The sequence below is a fragment of the Botrytis sinoallii genome, assembly GCF_014898435.1.
Source record: "Botrytis sinoallii strain Bc 23 chromosome Unknown BSIN_004, whole genome shotgun sequence".
NCBI lineage: Eukaryota > Fungi > Ascomycota > Leotiomycetes > Helotiales > Sclerotiniaceae > Botrytis > Botrytis sinoallii.
In genome coordinates, this window is record NW_024066031.1 from 2638887 (window position 1) to 2661265 (window position 22379).

The 22379-nt window shown below is 32.3% G+C and overlaps 2 protein-coding genes across 2 annotated transcripts; one reads left to right on the forward strand and one right to left on the reverse strand.

The window, feature by feature from the left end:
* Nucleotides 1-16226: 16226 nt before the first annotated feature.
* Nucleotides 16227-17684, reverse strand: EAF02_003206 (uncharacterized protein). Its single transcript, XM_038899254.1, has 2 exons — nucleotides 17033-17684; nucleotides 16227-16977 (listed from the first exon to the last, which is right to left on the reverse strand). Exons 1-2 carry the CDS (start codon nucleotides 17181-17183, stop codon nucleotides 16313-16315), a joined length of 816 nt encoding a protein of 271 aa, XP_038761542.1. The 5' UTR covers nucleotides 17184-17684; the 3' UTR covers nucleotides 16227-16312.
* A 1471-nt stretch (nucleotides 17685-19155) lies between these two features.
* On the forward strand, nucleotides 19156-21452 carry EAF02_003207 (uncharacterized protein). Its single transcript, XM_038899255.1, has 2 exons — nucleotides 19156-19939; nucleotides 20011-21452. Exons 1-2 carry the CDS (start codon nucleotides 19523-19525, stop codon nucleotides 21220-21222), a joined length of 1629 nt encoding a protein of 542 aa, XP_038761543.1. The 5' UTR covers nucleotides 19156-19522; the 3' UTR covers nucleotides 21223-21452.
* Nucleotides 21453-22379: the final 927 nt, after the last annotated feature.

A 22379-nucleotide genomic window follows, 5' to 3' on the forward strand; every position in this document is an offset into this window, starting at 1 on the left:
ATTTTATATTCGATCAGAATCCCCAAAAGCGTTTTCGAGATATTCAAGAAGTATAGTATAATCGGTGAACTGAGGAATCCCACAAAAGATCTTAGATAATATAAGCTTGTATGTCTTTTCAATAAATCTTCTAGCAATATAAGTCAAGCGGACAGAAATTGTTAGGAATCTATCATTATTCGCATTCAATTTTCTGTATATCTGTTAAACAAATCTACACAGGTTGGAACAAATGCCATCAAATTCTTTCAGATTGGGGATATACTTATTTAATCGAGTGGTTGGAGCAGGTATAGTAGATTCGGGAACAAAGTTAACAGGAATTTCGGGGGATACGGTTTCCAAACGAGTAGGTATAGTAAATATAGATTCGACAAAACAATCAAATAAACAAACATTTTGAATAACAACCTGCTTGTACAGAACAGCTTGAATACATTCGCAAACTAGGGATTCGGAAATTTCGCATTCGAACAATCTATTGGTTTCCTCCAGCTCGGCATAATACACAAATGCCAACTGGAGATATTGATACCAAACCTAGGGGTCCTCCAATACAGAAGCACCAAATTCCGAAAAGTCCCCAAACCGGCTAGGCAGATGCAAAGCAATCATTGCGAAAGTGATATTTTAATGAATAAAAACTACATAATATCACAGGGCAGGCAGGCTGGATAGGGTTTTAATAACTTTACCCTAATCTGGCAAGGCTATACTGATTTGGGTAATAGATTCAGATTGAGGATTAAGATGTAGCTCAAAAAACTACAATACAGAATCTTCTGAGTTGAAGATATACAGAATTCTTACAGCGAGCTAGCCCGATCGGGCCCTAGCTCGCTTGCGCTCCAGTGCGAGCACTCCTTTCGGTCCTCTCCGATAGGACCAGCATATCACGTGAGCTCACACCGTGACATTGACTGCGGATTACAAAAATGAATTAGAGTTTCAGAAAATCATATTTCTTATTAGTTTATTTTTTGGTTCTATTTATATAAATAATCAGATATACTTTAATATAATTATAGATAACATGTATGATTCCGATCTTTAGCCTTTTGGATGGCATATTGTAGTAGGTATCTAATGTGAATTAAACAAGTAATATCAGATTCTAAATCTTTTATACAAAGCTTTTATGGATTATAATAAATGTAAAATAAAGAAGACCCTATTTGATAACTTTATTACCAAATTCAAGCAGTTTGCTATCAAATGCAAAAAGACTATTGAATAATAAATTGCTGATCTTAAATTCAAAGTCTTATAAGAATTAATTGATATTTTAGTTAACCGTTTTAATAAATCTTTTACTATTAATATTAATATATAGATAATCTGATGGCAAGGTATCTATGATAATTTAGAGGAAAAGATTCATTTTGATAATCAATGTAAAAATTAAGGTATTAATTTTAGCGATCAGAAAAAACCCAATAAAAAGAAGTCTGCTATTGCTGTTATAATATCTATATCTAATCTTTCTAGAAATTCTATACAATTGGATGCTGCTTGCTAAGGCCAGCGATTCTTATTATATTATAATAAAGAATAATATCTAAATCTTAACCTTTATCTTTATTGCAAAAAGCCCGGTTATATTAAATTCAATTGTAAAGAAAAGCAATGTAATGATACAAAATATAATATTAACTCAGGAATCATACAATATTCCAATCGTTCTCTTGCTACAAACCAATACGCTCCGAATGTCCACTGTTTTCCCGTTACTAATCATTATTATAACCTTGAACTCTATCGCAACGCTTATAGCTCTATTTATCAAAATACATTCCCGCCTGCTAATCGTTTTCCGATTGCTGCGGCATTATTTCGATACGCCTCTCCAATCCCCACTGGCAGCAGAGATCTAGGCGGATTCGTTAAATTTATTTATTTATTTATAGTGATTAACGTCTAATATCTAACCTCCCAAGAGGTATTCTAGATGTACTAAGGAGCGGGCCTACAGGCCGCTAGTGTTCTAGCTGCTTATAGTAGTGTAATGTTAGCTAAATAGGGGCTTGTTGCCTTTAGTATTCCCTTGCTTAGTACTGCTTATAGTAATCCTGTGGCTGTTCTGTCTAAGGGTTTGTAGTTCTGTTTTAGAGGACCTTGTTTTATATACTATTCGGGTGTTGGCGAATGATTAGGTTGATTACTGTCGATCGGGAAAGCATTCGGAATACTTATAGCTGTTCAGTGCGGGTCTTAGGTTAATCGGGGTGGAGAGCTTATTCTCGGGGTATTGGAGTAGATTGGAATTCGTGTAGTTCCGTGTAGTTTGAATATATTCTAGTATAGAATCTGGATCTAGCGAGAAGGTTAGTAAAGTTATATTGTATTTACAGAATGCGGTTGATATATGTTATTGCATTTTATTCGGATTGAAGTCGATTTGGTGTAAGCAATCAGTTATTGTATATCTGATTATTGATTGAATATTGAAAGAAATGCAGTGGGCTTTTCTCAATTCTGTATGTACAGATATTCATGCTATTTTCGTGATTGAATCTGATGTGATAGACTGCAAAGTCATTGTATCCGGTCCGTATTACTATAAATCTGTATAGTACCCCGCGAGGGAGCTTAAAGTTTTCCGGTTTCGAGGTATTATATATCGGTTTTTATGTATTATACATTTCGAAAATCAAATCCCTTTTTTCCTTTTATTATCTGCTTTTGAAGCGCTGATATTTGGTATATAGGATAAAGCGGGAGCTGCTGACTGTAGAAAGGCAGGATAGGTTAGGGTCAAGCGGTCTAGCTGTACCCTGATCAGCGAGGTAATCGGCTGCCTCGTTGCCCTTAATCTTAGTATACCTAAAGAACTACTTGATTACAATATCGTAGTGTTATATTGCTTAATGGTATTTGTGGTATGCTTATTGAGAGGAGGTAGTAGCGTTTTCTTGTATTCTCTAGATTATTGAGGTATTATCAATATATAACTATATTTGTTCCTGGTAGGGGCAATTAATGATGCTCAGAAGGCATTCTAGTCCCCGTTATACACTGATTGCCTCAGTATCAAAAATATGTAACTGTTCGTGTACACGGCCGTAATCGATATTGATCTGTTGCTTGCCACAGTAAATTGCAAAGCCGTATTTTATGCAGTGACTGTGTTTATTGTATTATTCAGATCTGTCTGAAAACATAGAGTAATCTTCTTGGGGGATTAAGTTTTACTATTCCTTGAATGCTTTTGCAGTATTCTTTTGTTTATATTATTTGTTGGATCAATGCGGTATTTGGGAGAGAAATAAGGTTGTAAAAGTCTGGGGCACTCGGTGATAGGGATTGCCTATCCCATTCTTTGTAGTTTTGTATTGGGACCTTTCAGAGTATCTATACCTTATCCTTTTTTCCTAATGTACAGTTTTAATTGGTTTACAAGTAAATGTTGTGTATCTATTATCTAAAGTCAAAATGCGAACCTCAATTTGACTTGCTCTAATGCAACAATTCCAGTTGGGAGATTAGCTTTTACAAGGAGTACGGTTATTGGGGTTGTCTTGTAGACAGGTAAAGCTCCTCATGTTGCACTGTGAATCGTCTTGTTGACTAGATCGATATATTTCTTGATCCCAATGCCAATTGGAATATGGCCTGCATTTGGGCGTTGTTTGTATAGCCTATCGAATCATACTTCAGAGTCGAAGAGGGTGACAGGGAGTATATAGGTAATGATTACTTTTCGCAAGCAGATTGCAGATGGTCTGTGGGCTGTATAAGCTATTGATTGGATATGGGATACAATATGCATAGCTTTCGCGATGCGCGTTTTGATATACTATAGAAATATTAGATGCTGATCAAAAAAGATACTAAGTTAGTATAAGGTTGGTTATATTTTGTTGATAAGCCTTAGAAGGGTTAGTATAATGATTAAATCCCGATTTATCTTTATAGCCGGGTTTGTAATTTCATATTTCCTTAATATATAAAATAGTTCAAACTTTTCGAAATGAAAAAGACTTTATTCTGATCTTCTTATTATAGAATGTATTGAATAGTTCAACGGAGTATATATGTATTTGTGGATAGATCCTTAGATGTGTGATATATAGCTATATTGTCAGCATATCCGAAGCACTGTGCTCTATCTTGATTGAAAAGCTTAGTAAGGTAGAGAATATACAGAATAGGCAGAAATGAATTATATTATAACTACTTTCTAGAATATATTATAATACAAAGTAGGTTCGCTACACCTACAAACACTTTCCCGGCTCACTTGTGATAAAGCCACTAGTACTAGACTTCTATAGAATCTTCTAACTATGTTAAACCACCTATTGTATAATTACTTTCAAAAGTTCCAGCCAGGATCAAAACCATTCCTTCACGCCTCCATTCCTGTTTGCTCCTTAAGCCTATCTGATACCTCCATTATGCCCTCTGCCCTATAGTATCCGATTATAACCAACACACGTATCCATCCTCTCGAGCCATATAGACAGTGTCGCTATTGCTGTCATTATATATTATGCCTTGCGGCTAATAATTGTTTCGCATTACCTTACCGGATCTCTCCTATACAACAAAACCGACTATATCTCGCAGGCTTGTTATTTCAGATCCCTAGCCAGGCAGCCCTTCTATAGTATTTCCAACTCACTAACCAAAGCTCTACTTGTAAAATCCATTCCCCTAATATATAATTTATAATCGAAAGTAAAGCGCTAGGAGCATATTGCATATATATATCATAAGATTAGCCTCTACCTGAGATCCTCCGCCACCGTAATACCGATCGAGTATTATCGAATGTGGCTTACTAAAAGCGTTCTTCCTATACCAAAGCTCCTTCGCCGCCATACCGCTCCCGCACACTCGAAAATAAGATACTAAAAACATCCCTCCTCCTACTCCATATATACTCCCACCAGCCCCAGTAAACACTATCCTAGCCTTTGTATACTTCCTACTACTCCTCTCATCATTTATAAATATCCAATCCGTATACCCGTAGATCGTATGTATTGTTGGGTTATGAAAACTCTGCACACTAACACCCCAAAGATATTCTATCGATTTTCGTTCGTCAAGTTAAGGATATCGGCCCTACTTCTAATATAGGCTTTAGTTAGACTCAGTTATATTATAAAAGCTTCATTATTCGCTATTTCAAAAACTAATTCCGTTTTACAGATGTTTTGCCACGATATGCTCTAGTTCTGCTTCCCACACAGATTTGTAAAGGTATGGTTCCGTATCAATCCCGCTCTTATCTCCCTTCCACCGTCAAATAATTTTTATCTCCGTTTTGCTGGTAGTCCTCTATTCCAAGTATCTTTGCGATCACCCTCTGATGATCAGCTGCGTGTACCTTTGCTCCCAGTACAGCCTCCGATTAGTGTACAACCATTACCCGGCTCCAGCTGACTTTACTTAGCTCTCCGATCGCACGATCGAAGGTTCGTAGGATACACCACGTACAGGTGAGAGTCATCGTATCCCGCGGATTCGTTAAAGACTCTGTATATTCAGATAATAATAGAAATTCAATTCCCTAGCCAAGCATATTAAAAGACTAACCTTGATTTATAATCGCAAATCGAAATTCGTTATAAAAAGTTTGTTTTTGTGGATTAAAAAATCGATTATATCTAGAAATCCTTTATATCTTAAAACAATAAATAACAAATCTCTTAAAATCTCAATAGAAATTTTCCTTATACCTAACATGATTATCCCACTCATTAATTAATAGATAATAGAGCTACGGGATATAGATTTATAAATAGAATCCTTATATTCAAGTTTAATATCCCTATACATCCCCTTTTTATTATTTGCAATTTATTATTTACAGACGGAAGGATTTCTGATATCCTATTTTAATATGTATTATTAGATTTACGGATTAATAATTATAAAGAAATTAGCTTATTCTATATTATTAATCTTTCCAACACGAACCCTATAATCCTTGGTCTTCCATGGCTTCAGTGTTATAACCCTATTATTAATTGAATAATAATAACTCTTAAGTTCATATTCACATACTATTCCAAATATTATTGTTTAGTTAACTTTATTGCAATTATTGTCCCCAATTGTAATGATATACCAATTTCAGTAGATATAACACTCAATTCAATATTATATATACCTATTAGAAAATCTATTTTAAAGTTTATTTTGAAGAAATCTATTTCAATCTTATATTATACCTTTATTGAAGAAATTATTAACAAAAATCTCCAAACTCCTTTTTTTTCATCTCAAGACTAATCGATACTTTTGAAATATAATCCTTCGACTTCAGTTGTAGAGAAGAATACTGATAGAAACCTTTACATATAGATTCTACTAATCTAATGTCACTCAATTCAAATTGTATTATACTTATCAAATCAATGGAAAAACAGAGATCTACACCAAAATAATACCAAACCGGCCGATCTTGAAACCGGTTTTAGTGTGGATTATCACAGGCTTTAGGATATACAAAAGACTATTACAAAACCAAAACATTTTAACCTTTATTAAACCCCCTATCACTATAGAAGCCCTTTAAGGAACCGACTGACGCCTTACGAAATATCCGATAGAAAACAAACAATTAAAGTTTCTTATAGCTAATAACTTTATTAATTCTATAAAGATTAGAAAGCTTATATCACAAAATAATCTAGAATGAATTAGATAGAGCTTGTAAATTATATTATATAATAATAACGATTCTATTCAATTATATCACAATATTATAAAAAGCAATATCAAAAATTCATAAAAAAGGACCAACCAATCCATACCATCTACAATAAAGATTCAAAGCAAACTACCATTCTGATTTTACAATCTATTCGCTGGGTTCTTATCTTTTCTTATTAATAAGCTTTTATTATAATACTTTTAGAATCACAAGATTGAGATTATACTAGATAAAGAGCCTTTGTATAATAAAGGTTGCTTAATATCCTTAGCCGAGCTTTAAGTTGTTTGCAAATGGCTTGATGATAATCTAAATAAAGGATTTATCTGCAAATCTTACTTTCAATCGGTTATTCCACTTTTTCTAGCTACAAAGCCCAGGGGAGGCGTTTGAATTTACTAGGACTATTATAAATTAAACAATATTATTATTAAGAATTATTATCCGCTATTATTAATCAAAAAAACCCTTAATACTTTATGCTATATTAAAGTTTATATCAAATTGGATATTATTGCCATGTTCAATAAATTATGGATTATAAAAGGTCACAAATGAAAACTGCTTTATAATTCGTTTTAGCTTATCGAATTTCTAGTGATGCCTTTGGTCTTGTAATACTTCTGTTTTGTTTAGAATTATATTAATCATATTCTTTTTGATCTTCTGGATAAAAATTATACAATATATCTAAACAATATCTTAATCTACTCTGAGAATATTATAAATTATTAAAAAACAAGTTTGCAAAAGTTGTACAGAGATTTATTAATACTGGATTACAAATTGATATTGATAAATACAAGTTCAAAATAAGAAGAACGAAATATTTCGGCCTGATTATTACTCCTAATAATATTGAGATGGATTTCGATAAGATTAAGACTATTCTCAAATAAAAATTGTTAATTAAGCTAAAAGACCTCCAACACTTTTTAGAATTCGCCAACTTCTACCAACACTTTATTTACAACTTTTCTAAAATTATGGAATCTTTAAATTACTTACTGAAAAAAGAGAATATATGGAATTAGATTATTAATTAAAAGAATACCTTTAAAAACCTGAAGTATATTTTTATTTCTGTTCTAGTTCTTATAATGTTTAATTATTATTACTATACAGTTATCAAGACAAATACTTTCGACTGGATTATGGACAGAGTACTCTCTCAGTATAATGATAAGGGCTGACTATACCTGGTTATATACTTTTTCTTAAAACATAGTACTATTAAATACAATTATAAAATCTATAATAAGAAACTACTAGCTATCATTAAATTCTTAGAAGAATAGAAACTCAAATTATATAGAATTTAAAAGCTATTCGAGATTATTATTGATTATAAGAATCTAGAGTACTTTATATTGATAAAGATATTAAATCAAAGATAAACTAGATAGATTGAATTTCTGGTTGGTTTCAACTTTTGTATTATATATAGATCGGGTTTTAAAAACAATTTACCCCGATGTATTGAATAGGAAAGTAGAAGATCGTTTTGTATATACCAATCCTAATAATAACCAAATTAAGAATTGTTTATAAATAATCTTCCCGAAAAGAATATTCGATATTATTATATTCAAGAATTTTATCCGACAAACAAATAACAATATCGATCTCACCGCAACGCTTATGAGTATGATTATCTCTGATACGGAGAAGCTAATTAACAATTTTATTAATAAAATATACAAATTATTCAAATTAATTACTACTATACGTAAAACACTTCAGAATCCAATTGCTTGTTATTAGCCACTATTGATCCGAAAAGACCTTTGAATTGCTCTTTAAAACTGTAGATTAATCAATAATAAAATTTTCTATTGCAACTACCTTTTTATTCTTTCTTCACTAAATTTTGCACCCAGATTATATATCAAATATACTCTACTAATCCAACAGGATATCCCGATTGAGTTAAAACTATTGATCTCGTTTCCCGTATATACTGATAGCCCAATATATCGAGAGAAATCGAAACTTACATATAAGCCTATCAACTCTATTTCCAAATCAAAGCCTCTCGTCTTGCCGCATCCGGATTCCTAAAACCCTTGTTAGTATTATTCCGTTCCTGGTTCGATATCTCTATTGATTATATTATATTACTACCAATCAGCAAACGCTATGGCAAAAAAACATTAACATATTGTTATAGTTATCTGCTACCTAACGAAAATACGTTATTCATCCCGGTTATAGAACTATCCATAAAGGAGCTCGCTGATTGATTCATTGAAAAAGTCTATTGTCTATACGGTGCATCTGATAATATAGTATCCAATAGAGATTTACAATTTATATCAGAATTCTGGAAGTATTTATTCGAATGTCTATCAATCATTTTGAAACAATCCTTTTCGTTTTACCTCAAATTCAATGGACAAATAGAAGAGGATCAATGCTATGGTAGAATAATATTTTTGGGCTTTTATAAATTTCCATCAAGATGACTACTACAATTGGCTTCCACTCGCAGAATTTGCACTTAATAATACTATCTTAGAGATTACCAGCATATTCCCATTCTTTATTAATTACAATTTTCACCTACACCTCGACATTGAGTTTCTTTATTTATTCTCCCAAACCTATTATATTAATACAAACACAAATTCCTAAAGGCCAATGAGATTACAAATCGATTTGATATTATTCTAATAAAATTGAAAGCCCTAATCGTTTAATCTATTTAGAGATATAAAGATTACGCTAATAAGATTTATACCAACGCTTTTTTATACAAAGAAAATAATAAAGTATAGATTAGTACTAAGAATATGAAAACCAATTACTCAATGAAGAAAGATGATAACAAATGGGATAGCCTCTATAAGATTCTAAAAGTTTATAAACAAGCCTGTCTATTCCAGTTCCTTATTAGTTTTAAAATCTTTCTAGTATTCCATAACTCATTACTTTGATTATTCTATCGCTTATCTGAATTAGCCGGTTAAAAAGCGATTAACAAAGCCGAATCCATTGAAACTAAGGCTGTATCCTAGAAAGAAATAACAAAATGAATGAGAAAACCAAGCAATGGAAATCAATAAACTATTTGATTAACTATAACGAGAACGGATTTCATTATCAATCAAATAGAAATATCATCCAGCATCTTGGCAATTTGCTGAAGATCTTTGCGTGCCAAAAAGACACAATTATCGCTTTTTTATTTAGCAAATCCAGATAAACCAGAACCGCCTGTTTGGGTAGGCTTCAAAAGATCTATTACTTCTGATCCCCTGTTAGTATTTATATCAAGCACACCCCCAATCGAGGCTGAAATAGATCTAAAAAGCTCTGGTAATTGATTATTACTCCCAAGAAAGTTTATTTTAATTTAATAATAGAAATTAGAGTATTTTAATGTATTTGTTTTCTAAAAGGTTAATTAGTATTACAATTGTGAACCGATCGCCTTGAGCAAGGGGTACTATCACAACACTAATTATATGATCTGTAGTTGCCTTCGTGTTTTAGTACAGTATATTAGTGTGCCTTATTTCCTATAAGTAGGGCTTCACTCTTCCATAGCTCTTCTTACCCTTATGGTACAATATAAGTCTTTACCCGTACCTTGACAAGATCAATTACTGAATAAAAATACTTTATTATAATCAATTTACATAAGCTATTGCTTTAGAGCATAAGATACACATTAATAGTAATAAGAATCTAACTAGTAATCAAATTAAAAGAAAATCAATTCGATATAAATATCCTCTTTTTTTATTATTTATTTGATTTAATTGATTTGATTTAGATTAAGGGATATTATATAGAATATCGGTATCTTTTTAACCTATCTGGTTGAAGCATTAGATTCAATAAAAAGAACGATATTATATAGCCTTATGCATTTGATTATTTATAGAAAACGCTTTTACAAGTAAGCGAAATTAATAATCGAAAATATCGTTAGTATTAAAGTTATTATACAGAGAGCTAATCGATTCTTCAATTTCTATTCGAAACTCGCACAGCTAGTAGTAAATTTGCATATCACTCTATAGCTTTAATACAATAAACAATCATTTCTTCGAATGAAAAGAATAATCTTACTAATTCAATATACTCTATACCTTTCTCAAATAAGAGCACTAAAAAATAGAATAAATATAGCTCTAGAATATACAAAATAAGGAATTCATATTTTTGAGATATATTTTATTATTAACTGATTTATAATTAGAAACAGAGTAATATAAACAATCTATTACAAGCTATATATTATCAAAAAGGCCTCAAAAAACTATTTCTTTTGAAATTACAGATAATTTACTTTATATTAATAAATCTTTAAGAGATTTTAATAAATCGAGAAATCATTCTAATATTTTATATACTCAAGTCGATAATTTATTATTCCTTTAGTATTAAGTATATTATATAATTATATAAAACTACCCTAGCAAATATAAGTCCCTAAAGGCTGATATTGCTTTTAAGCTTATTGATTTCCTACAATATCCAATACCTAATATTCGCCAATCTTATAGTGAGCTATTGATATTTATGTGTATAGGCCTATTTCAAGCAGAGTTTGTGGATAAGATTTATAAAGAGCTTAAAGAATAGTACAAAAAGAAAAATAATAAAATGCCTTTATTATCCGCTTCTTTATAACAAGCTTTAAATGAAGAGTAGCTTTCAAGTTCTAATAGCTTTTGATTTGATAGTTCTATTCATTCTGTTCTCTTTATTATATATTTTTATTAATATAATCTTTATATTTATTCAATTAGATATTAATATTATATCTTTTAATACCTTTATCTTATTTGATATTAACAATATATGAGTATGAATGATATCTATTCACTAGCTCTAGATATATGAAATAAAGAATATATTTATTTATTTATTTATTTATAGTGATTAACGAAATAAAGAATATAAGTATGTAATAGCTGGCTAATAAGAAATAACAAATGAAAAATAGCTAATGAGAAATGACTAGTGAGAAATGGCTATGAGAAACAATTAGTGAGAAACAGCTAGTGAGAAAACTGTAAAGTTTAGCTTTTTAAGATATAATATCTATTAATAACAGGGGTTGCTAGCTCCATCATTCTTCAAAGAAAATGCTATCTGTGTTTTTAATAGTTTGCCTCTTTATATGAAATGCACAATGTTATAGTATTATAAATTAAATCAATAATCTATTTAATTGATAAATAGAAAGAATAGAAAACATATTTTCAAAATGAGTAATCATAAAGGATTCAGCTGCCTTTTGAATTGCTATAAGAGTAGTAGTATTTCATTTCCAACATTCTTTATTAAGTGCAAATTGATCCGAAATCTTTTTAACTAAATATTGAAAAAGGGCTTTTTTCAAGAGCAATTCAATCGATTTTTGATACTTTTTAATTTCTTGTAATATAATTGCTATATTTAATTAATAAAAAAGAAGCTTAGAAATCAAGAAAAGATTTATTTACTCCCCGCTTTTCATTAATAAACTCTTTTAATAATTTCTGCTTTTCCTTTTTTAAACTACTTTCTTATATTTTGAATCTTTGCTTTTGAAACTTTCTTTACACTCTTATTTTTAAAAAAAAGTGATCTTTTATTTATATCTAGCTCTTATTTATTTGTTAATCTCTTTCTGATATTAATATATAATATAGCTTCCCTATATAGTACATTTGTAGTTTATATTACAGCTATAGGATTTCCTGGAATGTAGTACTTTCAAGGCCTAGATTTGAATTATTTCAGTTTATTATAAAAAAGGTTCAAATATTCAAGGAATATATATCTAAAAAGCTTTAAGAATAAGAGCGAAAAGAATAAATGTTGAAAAATTAAATGTTTAGAAATATGTGTTTGTAAATTAATATATTATATATTATATAATTCAATTAATCATACTACTTATTTCTCATAGAATATAATTATTTGAATACAAAAAATATTACAAAATAATATAAATAATATATTTTAGAAATAATAATAACAATAATAATAATAAACATTATATTTATAATATTGAATCTCTTCTAAGCTTTAAAGAATTAAAAAGATATCAATAGTAACTAAATCTAATAGAAAAAGCTACAGAAAAAACAAAAAGAATATTTACAAAAGCGAAAAGCTAGAAATGCATACAATCGAAAAGCAAAAATGATATTTAAAGAATTAGAAGTCGAAAAAGAGAAAGATAGGAAAAAGCATTAGATTTTTTATACTTTGAAAGTACTTTGCAAAACTTCTGATTTTTTAAAGATATTAAAGAATAAATAAGATAAAATGATTGCATAAATTCAATTGAATATCGAAATACAACAATCCTAGTATATAGATTCAAATGAAAATCTGATTTTAATTAACTTTATTTAAAAAGTATTAAAAGCAAAAAACCTTGTTCAAATAATAATAACTTTATATCAGAATCTGAATCAAATAATTCCGAAATAGATTTTGAAGATTAGAAAGTCGATATTAATAAGAAAAAGGAAAAGAAAAAAAAGGAATCTAATAATAAAAAAGAGAATAATAAAGTTAAAAAGCTTGAAAAGATTGATTTGAAAGATTTGAATATCAATTAAGAATTAAAATAAATATAAAGATATAATATTTATTAATTCTATAAATACTAATATATAAGTTTAGAACAATTAGACTTTCTAGAATTTTGATTTGGATTAAAGCTTAGAAAGCTAGTATAGAATAGTTTATGATTAATTTAAAAAGTCTAAACAAAAAAATTAATAAAGAATCTTTGAATTTTTTATAAATGAAAGATTTATCTAAATAGATTTATTTTGATTTTTTCTTATTAGCTATTTCTTTTTAGTCATTTTTTACTTATTATCCTTATTTATTATTATATCAAATTATTAATATATTAATAGAGTATATTTATATTCTAATAAACTTTCTTATAAAATATTCAATTATTAATAATATATTGTTTAAAGAAATCTTGCTTTTTAGAATTCTGATATTTTGAAGCTAGAAGGAAAGAGTGATATCAAGCTTCCTGAATCTAAAGAATAATGAACCTTAATAAAAGCTATAATCCAAAAGATATGGATTTTGGATTTCTAAAAATGGAATAAAATATAAGCAAGCTTGAAATCTACTCCATTATATAGAATAGAAAGAAGATCTCTCTCAACTCCTTAAAGAATTCAAAGAAATACTAAAAGCTATAGTAGAAGATAATGATAAATAGAGAAACCCTAATAATTACTTTTTATTCTAATTATATATATTTATCAAATTCTATTTAATACAATATTGCTTTTCTTTCTCTCACACTTTTCGAACTCTTTTTATCTTATAATAATCTCTTCATATAGCCTCTACATTCCTTATTGAAAGTAGTTTATAGATTATAACGAAATAAAATCTAATTCATTATTATTTGAATTTATTATTATATTATTCATAGTGCTTGAAATACGATTGATAATATAATCAAATTGAATTTCGAATGGATCTTCTTCAAAATTATTTTATTGAATAAAGTTATATAAAGTATATAAAGTATAAACTATATGTATTTGAATTGTATATAAGTATTTTTGTTATTATATTAGAAATAAAAAGTATATTTTGAATACTCCAAAAATTCTCTCAACCTTATTTCGTAAAGAAGAATATCGAAGGTTGAAAAGCTCTTTTAATATTTTGGATATCTTATTGAATTCCAATTACTTTTGTAGATAATATCTTATCCCTTTAAATAAAATAAGAACCTACCTAGTATTTACATATCCTATATCATCTAGATATAATAATCTTCTGGAATTCATAAATCTTTTGAAATCAAAATATCTAAAAGCACCTTTTAATCATTTACAAAACCTTTCCAACTGGTTAATATATAGCAGAATTGTAAATTGAAAGTAATTATTACAAAAATATTTTATATAGTATATTCTTTTCAATTAAATAAAGCAAATCGATCTTCAAAAGATATTATTACTAGAATAAAAATACTATCAAAAGCTTCTAAGCAATTTGCAAAATATATATAATATTTTTCATTTTCTACTACTCAAGAAAGAGCGAATTGTATAGTTGAATCCAGTAGCTTTATTATTAATAAATATAATATTATTATAATATTTAAAACTTGATAAAACTATCTTAAAACATATTAGAATAAACTAATAAGTAGATTTATATAAGGTGTTTTTCATATTTATAGATTATTTTTTCAGAATAAGAAAAGGCTTTAGCTATATTATATATAGTTCCATGCTAATCTACAATATAAAAAAATACATATAGTTTTTGATCAATTGAAGTATATTGAAAATATTATAGCTTTGTTTTTTTGTAACAAAACTCAATCAAAAATCGAAAAGTATATAAAAACATATACAATTGTTCTTAATAATATTAAAAATATTTAGAATCAAGAAGAGATTGTATTTTAAATTCACCAGAAATACCAATTCTTTTTTTCGAAATTGGAATACAATAAAAAGAGCCAATAACAACAGCTAAATTATAAATCAAAATAGAAATAAACTGTTCAGAATTATCAATCTCATTATCGTTTATTATAAATAAGAAAAAGGCAGTTTACAATCTAAATCATTAATAAAATTTAAAATTATAATAAAAAGAATATTGAAGAATCTACTTTTAAACTAAGCTATATATATTCTAATATATAGGGAATAGAAATATAAAGTAATTTAAATCGAAATCAGAGATGATTTGAAGAAAAATAAAGATATCCTATAAACTTAGGTATTTGAAATACTAATATCATTATAATACTATATGGATATAAGATGAAAGGCCTATAAGAGCCTATAAAAACGCGGATTATTTGTTAAATTGAAAACAAGGACTACTTTTTCTAGTTTTTGTTTTCAATCTGCACTCTTATTTTCCTATACAAATTTGATGAAAAACGCGGATTATTTAGTATCATTTTAGAGTGATCCATCTCCTCCCTATCTCGAAATATACTAAATTCATTGAAATGCGGATTATTTGATGGAATCCGTGATTTGACATCCAAACATGAATTCAAAATCCGCTTTCAAAAAGAGCGGAATATTTAGCGGATCCAGTGTGGATTTGTATATCCAAACTAGCCCTAAGAGAGAGAGAGAAGCTTAGAGGTAATAAATACTATGTGATTGTATGGTGTATGTTGGATATGATATTGATAGGTGTTTGAATCTATTTTGGGGTGGGATAGGTGAAGTGGGATGGGGTTCTGGATATGGATATGGACGTGGATGTGGAATTTAGAGATTCAATGAGGCTGGATTGAGTTGAGTTGACTTGGGTGGGGTGGGTAAAGAAGAGGCGAGGAGGCGAGGAGTATATATATGTATATATTTAGGGACGTATATATAGTTTTGGATGTGTGATGGAAGTTGAGATATAGATATAGATATAGATATAGATATAGATATATATGTACTAAAAATATGCAAAACGCCCAAAAGGAAATGAAGTAAACCACCTGTATGCTAAACCCTTCTTTTTCCAAGTCTAGAAATCAAAATATGCCGCCGCATCGTATTTACATTTTACGATCGCTCTATTCCCCACTCCTCACTCCTCGGCCCCTAATCTTTATTCCCACGCCCCAAACACCAATCAACTCCCAGCCTTCATAACATCTCATCTACTCTCATCTCGCCACATTTAAACATTGATATTGTGACCCCAGATACCCTGTTCTTCACGGGCACTATAGGTACTAACCGCCAAAATCTCCTGCATCTGTTCCGTTCCGACCAGCATCTTCTTTCCAGCCACAAACCATCGCATGCCCTCTGTACAAGGGGGAGAAGTGAGACTTCCCTCATAGGTCCAGAAATCCTTCGCGTTGTTGATCTCTGTAAGTGCCTGTTTGAGATCGAGATCGAGGGGGGTGCGAGTCGTTGCGTCTGAGAAGGAGGGGATGGATGAGAGGGGAAATGAGTCGAAGAAGGTGGAGTTGGCGACGGTGCCAAAGGGGACGGGATCAATCATGAATGCGACGACGGCACGTTCGGCGCCCGAGGCAGTGGCGTGCACGAAATGGAGTTCGGCTTTGGAACGGGCAGAATCAATGGCGTGATCTGCTGGTGCGTGAATGTGCCAGCCTTTGAGGAAGACGGTTTCGTTGTCGAAGGTCATGGATGGGTTGCCACTGAGATCGGTGACGTTGGAGGTGAGGGAGAAGGCGGGACCATAACCCCAGTTGTAGAGGGAGCCTGCGGTGGAGCTTGAGTAGTTGAAGGTTGGGGTGTGGGTTTTGGAGTAACCGGTGCTGGTGGTGAGATGGATAGGGGATTGTCGAGTGCCTGTTTGGCAAGTGGTGTAGTCTGATGGGATGTTAGAATAGGAGCATGAGATGGAGGACTGTGAATGAAAGCTTACTCTCGTTGATCATTCCCCAGTTGTAAGCAGCGTCATATGCCCAATCGGCAGGTCCATCAGCTCTCTTCATAAGTGATTGGCTGGAAAGATCATGATCTGGACAAGCCATAACGGCTGACAAAAGAGTTGCGGCGAGAATGAATTTTGACATGGTGAAAGAATGCAGTGAAATATTGACTGAATGAATGTAGTAACTGAGTATAAAAGATTGGATGATTTGATGATTTGATACTGTGTTACGAGAACAGCTCTAGTATTTATATATGAGAAGAACTCCTTCCATTGTCGACCTGAGATTACTTCTCTTGGCCATTTTTCACTGCCATCATGATATTTTTGGAACGTACGATGACAAGATCATTGCACAAAACGAATACGCTTACCAAAAGTTCAATCAACAGCGATCTCAGTCCCAGCTTTCCAAATTGTCGATGGGTATGGCATGCAAAAATGAAGATATACTTTTCTTGGCCTGCAATACCAAGAGCCAAGCGGACCAAGATTTCTGTCAAACAGACGGAATTTTAGGTCGTTTGTCATACAGTATTGTATTTGAATAGTCGATCGAACAACATCCGCAATTCAAGCGCAAGAGATTCGCAAGGCCGACCCTGATCTGGCCAAGATAAAAAATGAAGGAAATTTGGAGGCGCTTGCAGAGCCACAATTATCTCGTGATCTTTAAATTCTATCTTGTTCTCCTTTATGCGATGTGAGATACCTCTGGAACCAACAAGCTGTGGAAGGCTGTGCACACTTGTTGTATCACAATATAACCATTCCAAACTTTAATCTCTACCATGAGACTTTGAGTATGCCTTGAGCAGCGCAGGCCACGAGGTGTTCGTAGAAGCTCGAGGAAAAGGTAGAATTATGGAGTTTGTAATCATCCACCCAAAGCTATTTTCTCTTCTCCTTGAACTCGCGTCCCGTCATTTGGTTTATGCATATTTGATAGGGGACATCTAGACCGAATCGCTTATGTTGCTAATACATTGTAGATGACTGAAAATAGCACCTGGCTTGATGATTTGATGCCAATTGGATCACCAAAATGTATAAACTCTGGCAAGCTTCATTTCTGCAATATAATATTTCGTGCAGTGGCTTCATATAGAGTTGTGATTGCGGGGTATATAGGTTCATGTTGTGTGTAGAGTATTTCATGCCCGTGTGATTGTTTTGGCTGGCCCAGAGAAGTGCTAGTTCATCTTATTATTCTGATGCAAGTGGACAGGACACCAGTCGCTAAAGTCTTGGGAGAGTAGTAGAATTATTGAAACATTGAGAAACCGAAAATTCGGAACCGAATCCAAATTTGGAAAAGACTCAAGATGCTAGAGCCTCGCAAGATAATCCGCTTCTTCTTCTTCTTCTTCTTCTTCTTCTTCTATTTCTTCTAGAGCGTAGCGAGGAAGCCTCCACGGCAGTGGCCCAGCGGAGCGTCATTAATTGAACCTCTGTAGTTTACGATACCTAGACTGAAGAAGAGTCGGAATGTAAGATGGATACAACTCTCTTGATATTATGTCCAGAACATCTCATTACTTTGAAGATTTGAAGACATTCATGTGAAAATGAAATGTTTGGTTCCAAACATTTTATGCATGATATTGGAAAACAGAAAAGGGACGATTCCACTCAAGATGAAGCGAGGAAAAAGGGTTAAAGATTAAATTTCGCTATATAAAAATAGAACAGAGATGAGGAGTAATGATTGGATGATTAATTCCGTCTGAAGTATTAAGGGATACCTGCCTAACAAAATCAAGAGAGGTTCGAGGAGTGAAGGGTGAAGAGTGAATTTACTATATAAGACAACACTCCTATCAATATGTAGTTTGAAGTTGCTACGAAGAGATCAGCGATAAGCTGGAGATAAGATAGCTCTCATCCGCACTAAGCCATAAAAGCATTAGCGTCGGTAGTAGATGGTACAAACACCCGACCATTTTCAAGCAGGCACGTGCAGGGATTCATTATCGTCATGCGCATAGTAACGAGCGAGGTGAGAGGCTAAGAGGCTCAGGTACCTATGGATGATTGGATTAGAGCCATAGAACCATTTTCAATACTATCTGCCGATTCCATTGCTCAGTCTTTCCCTCTCCGTCTCTCTCTCCCTCTCTGACATCTGACACCCTCTCTCTTTTATACTTTATAGGAATGAAATGCTTCAATTGTTCTTCCCAAACTCTTCCTTGATATATCATCATCTATCGACAAATCAACCGGGCAACAATCTCCTCTGGTATTGTGGTCAATAATCTTTCATGTTGGAACTTATGTCAACATCTTGAAAATCCTCAAAACCCTTCTACTTATTTTTATCCTGTTCTACTCTTTCCTCATTCCTAATAAATCACCCACAAACAAATATAATTTAACGGAAAACTCCCCAATTAGAAAACCTCACACTTCAGTCCTCATTCACTCCTTCTTGATTCACCTTCAATAAATATACAGGCGTCGCAAAATATTCTGGTAGTCATGGCTATGAGTCCTTCTCCTCAAATGTCTCCGACAACATTCGGAAAACAAGTTGAGAAACAAAGATCAAACTCTCCACCTCCGCATCAACTATCCAAAAGAGACAAACGTCGATCCGCAATGCAAGATAAACTGCATGAAATGACGGTTAGCTTTGCTTCAAATAGAGATCATCATTACCGCGACCAACTCAAAGGATTGCAAATCGACATGAATCTCATTCAGGAAGCTGACGTTCATGGCAAATACGCTCTCCCGGACGGCAATGAGGTTGAGCCATTAGTTGTAGATGGAATCAAGAAAGTTAAAGGAATTGCTGGTCATCATCCATCTGCTGCTGGAAAAGAGTATGAATCTTTCGCAAGAGAAATCAATAACGCCATGGAAGAACGGGACGTCGCATTAACTACGCATATGGTATGTGCAATTGTTTCCCTTGACTCTTGACTTTCTTTACGACGAGCTTATAGCTAACGTCCTTTTTACAGAGAGACTACGAAGTTAAAGCAAATGAAATCGAATCCAGTTATGCCTATCGAATGCGACTCGCGGACTTGGAATACAAAGCTTTGATGTCAACCTTGAGAGATCGTTTGATCAATAAGCTCAATAGCAAGAAAGCACACTTGCTGAAAGATAAAGAGTCAATTGAAATTGGAGAGAGCAATGCTTTACTTTTACACCCAAGCAAATTTGGTCTCGCTAACCCCGCTAGCCCTGGTGGGATGCATTCCAAAAGAGCTACAAGGCATCGTCGAGAAGCGGAAGAATTACCCAACATGTTTGATCACTCTAAACGGAAGAGAAAAGGAATTGATGGCGACGAATCTCCAGCTCCCTCAAGACAACGTATGGACAATGGCGGTAATACTCCGTTGGGAACATATGAGCGAAACGGAAACACATCCGCACAACTCGAAGCACCAGCAAATAGCATAGAAGGTCTATTTACGGAGAAAGAGCTCGGAATGAAATACAATGAGGCAGCTCAAGCAGCATATAGTTATATGGTTCGACATCCACCATACGAAGATGATAACAGTCCTCAAAATGGCAGATCTGATTCCAGCCCCGACACTGATAAAATAAATGCAACATCTGGAGATGTTGAGAATGATGAATCAGATTCTCCTCAATCCGCACCTCAAATGGAACGTCAACCATCACACCAGACTAGGAGCACACGCGGGGGAGGAGTAAACTTTAATACAGGCACAGGAATTGATATTCTTAGTGATTTAGCATATCCTGGAAACATGGCAGCAATCACGAAACAAATCCCCAAATTACCACCACTTCTCGCCTCGAATATGCAGAAAGGATATGTGAAAGGAGATGCTGCCAATCAACCACAAGGATTGGCTCCTGATGAGATCAATGCCGAATTAGAAATTATCAGAAGAGGTCGCACATATAACGACGAAAGGGGGTTTGGTAAAAATCTTGACTTGGAAAATGGTGGAAAAAGTCTTCTTGAAGCAGTCAGCACACCAAGAAGACCTCAAACCTATTATGTTAAAAGCGACCATAAAGGTACAATGCTCAGCAACTTGAGAGAAGAATTGGGTGCAGAAGCAATGTCAAAACAAAGTTCTAGAGGAGGTAGTGAAGTTGGAGGAACACCAATGTCAAGGCAAAACACTAATGATGGAACATCATCAAAAGCTGGCGGTCGAGGGAAGAAAAATCTTTTGATTTGAGGGGAAAAGTCATTACATTACTTTGTTTGATTAGGTGTACATTGTTGGTCAATTGGTTATTAGAGAGCGTTGGCGTTGGGGGATTAGGAATATCATGATTCATGAGGAACATTAGATTCCGATTATCCATTCATGAGGTGGGAAGAGGTATGGGTGGGTATATTATATCATGGTTAGTTGTTAGTTAATGACGATGGGGAGTCTGTATCTAAGTGGTTTCGTCGTTTTTATAACTACTCTTTTTCGAGAGAGATTACTCTTGAGATTAAAGTAGTGAAGACAATCAGTTCCATCTTTGATTTTTGATTGTCTATTTCATTTTACTCTTATCTCTATTGAAAGGGTAATTCGTGTTTACCTACTAGGTATACATGTTCATGTATGTATGTCTTGAAGTATAAATTTGATTTGGATGTTCATTTTGATCTAAACTTTAATATTCATATTCATGTTAACTTACTTACTATCTAGGTGGGTTCTAGATAGGAGGTGCTGACTTGATTTAGAACTAGATTTACAAGTATAATTACTCTATTGAATAAGTCGTTGTAGTATCTAGGTAGATGTATGTAGATAGATTACCTGTCTTGTCTTGTCTGCTTATTAGATAGTCATGGGGATACTACAGAGAGAGAGAGAGAGAGAGATTATTTATAAGAGAAAAAACAGATTAGAATCAATTATTTCGAGTAATAAAGTCCTTTAATAATTCAATAATTCTATTTCGATTTAGAGAAATAAAAGTTTAAATAGTACTGTAACTAGATAAATAAATATCTAAAAATTTATTTAATATATTTAAATCTTATTAGTTTATTTACTATTGATTTGTTATTAAATTTATCAAGAGTAATTACTCTACGATATTAACTACTAGTATTATTATTAATCTTACTCTTTTTCCTCCAACCCCACCCTACCCCACAATTTTACACTCATTACGAGTACACCGCATACCGTCCATTTCCATTTCCATTTTTGATAACAAAGTATAAGATTCCTCTATTACTCCTCTAGTATACAAAATACAATAGTCCAAAATCCGGCATGGTGTAGTGGCTAGCATTTCCGCCTCTCATTGATAGCTTTCCAGCTTTCGAAAAGGTCGCGGGAGACCGGGGTTCAATTCCCCGTACCGGAATTTATTTTGTTGATGT

Coding starts and splice junctions, on each gene's coding strand:
- EAF02_003206 (XM_038899254.1), bottom strand. CDS start 17,183: ATGTCAAAATTCATTCTCGCCGCAACTCTTTTGTCAGCCGTTATGGCT. Junction 16,978..17,032: donor CTGGGGAATGATCAACGAGA/GTAAGCTTTCAT, acceptor ACATCCCATCAG/ACTACACCACTTGCCAAACA.
- EAF02_003207 (XM_038899255.1), top strand. CDS start 19,523: ATGGCTATGAGTCCTTCTCCTCAAATGTCTCCGACAACATTCGGAAAA. Junction 19,940..20,010: donor TCGCATTAACTACGCATATG/GTATGTGCAATT, acceptor TCCTTTTTACAG/AGAGACTACGAAGTTAAAGC.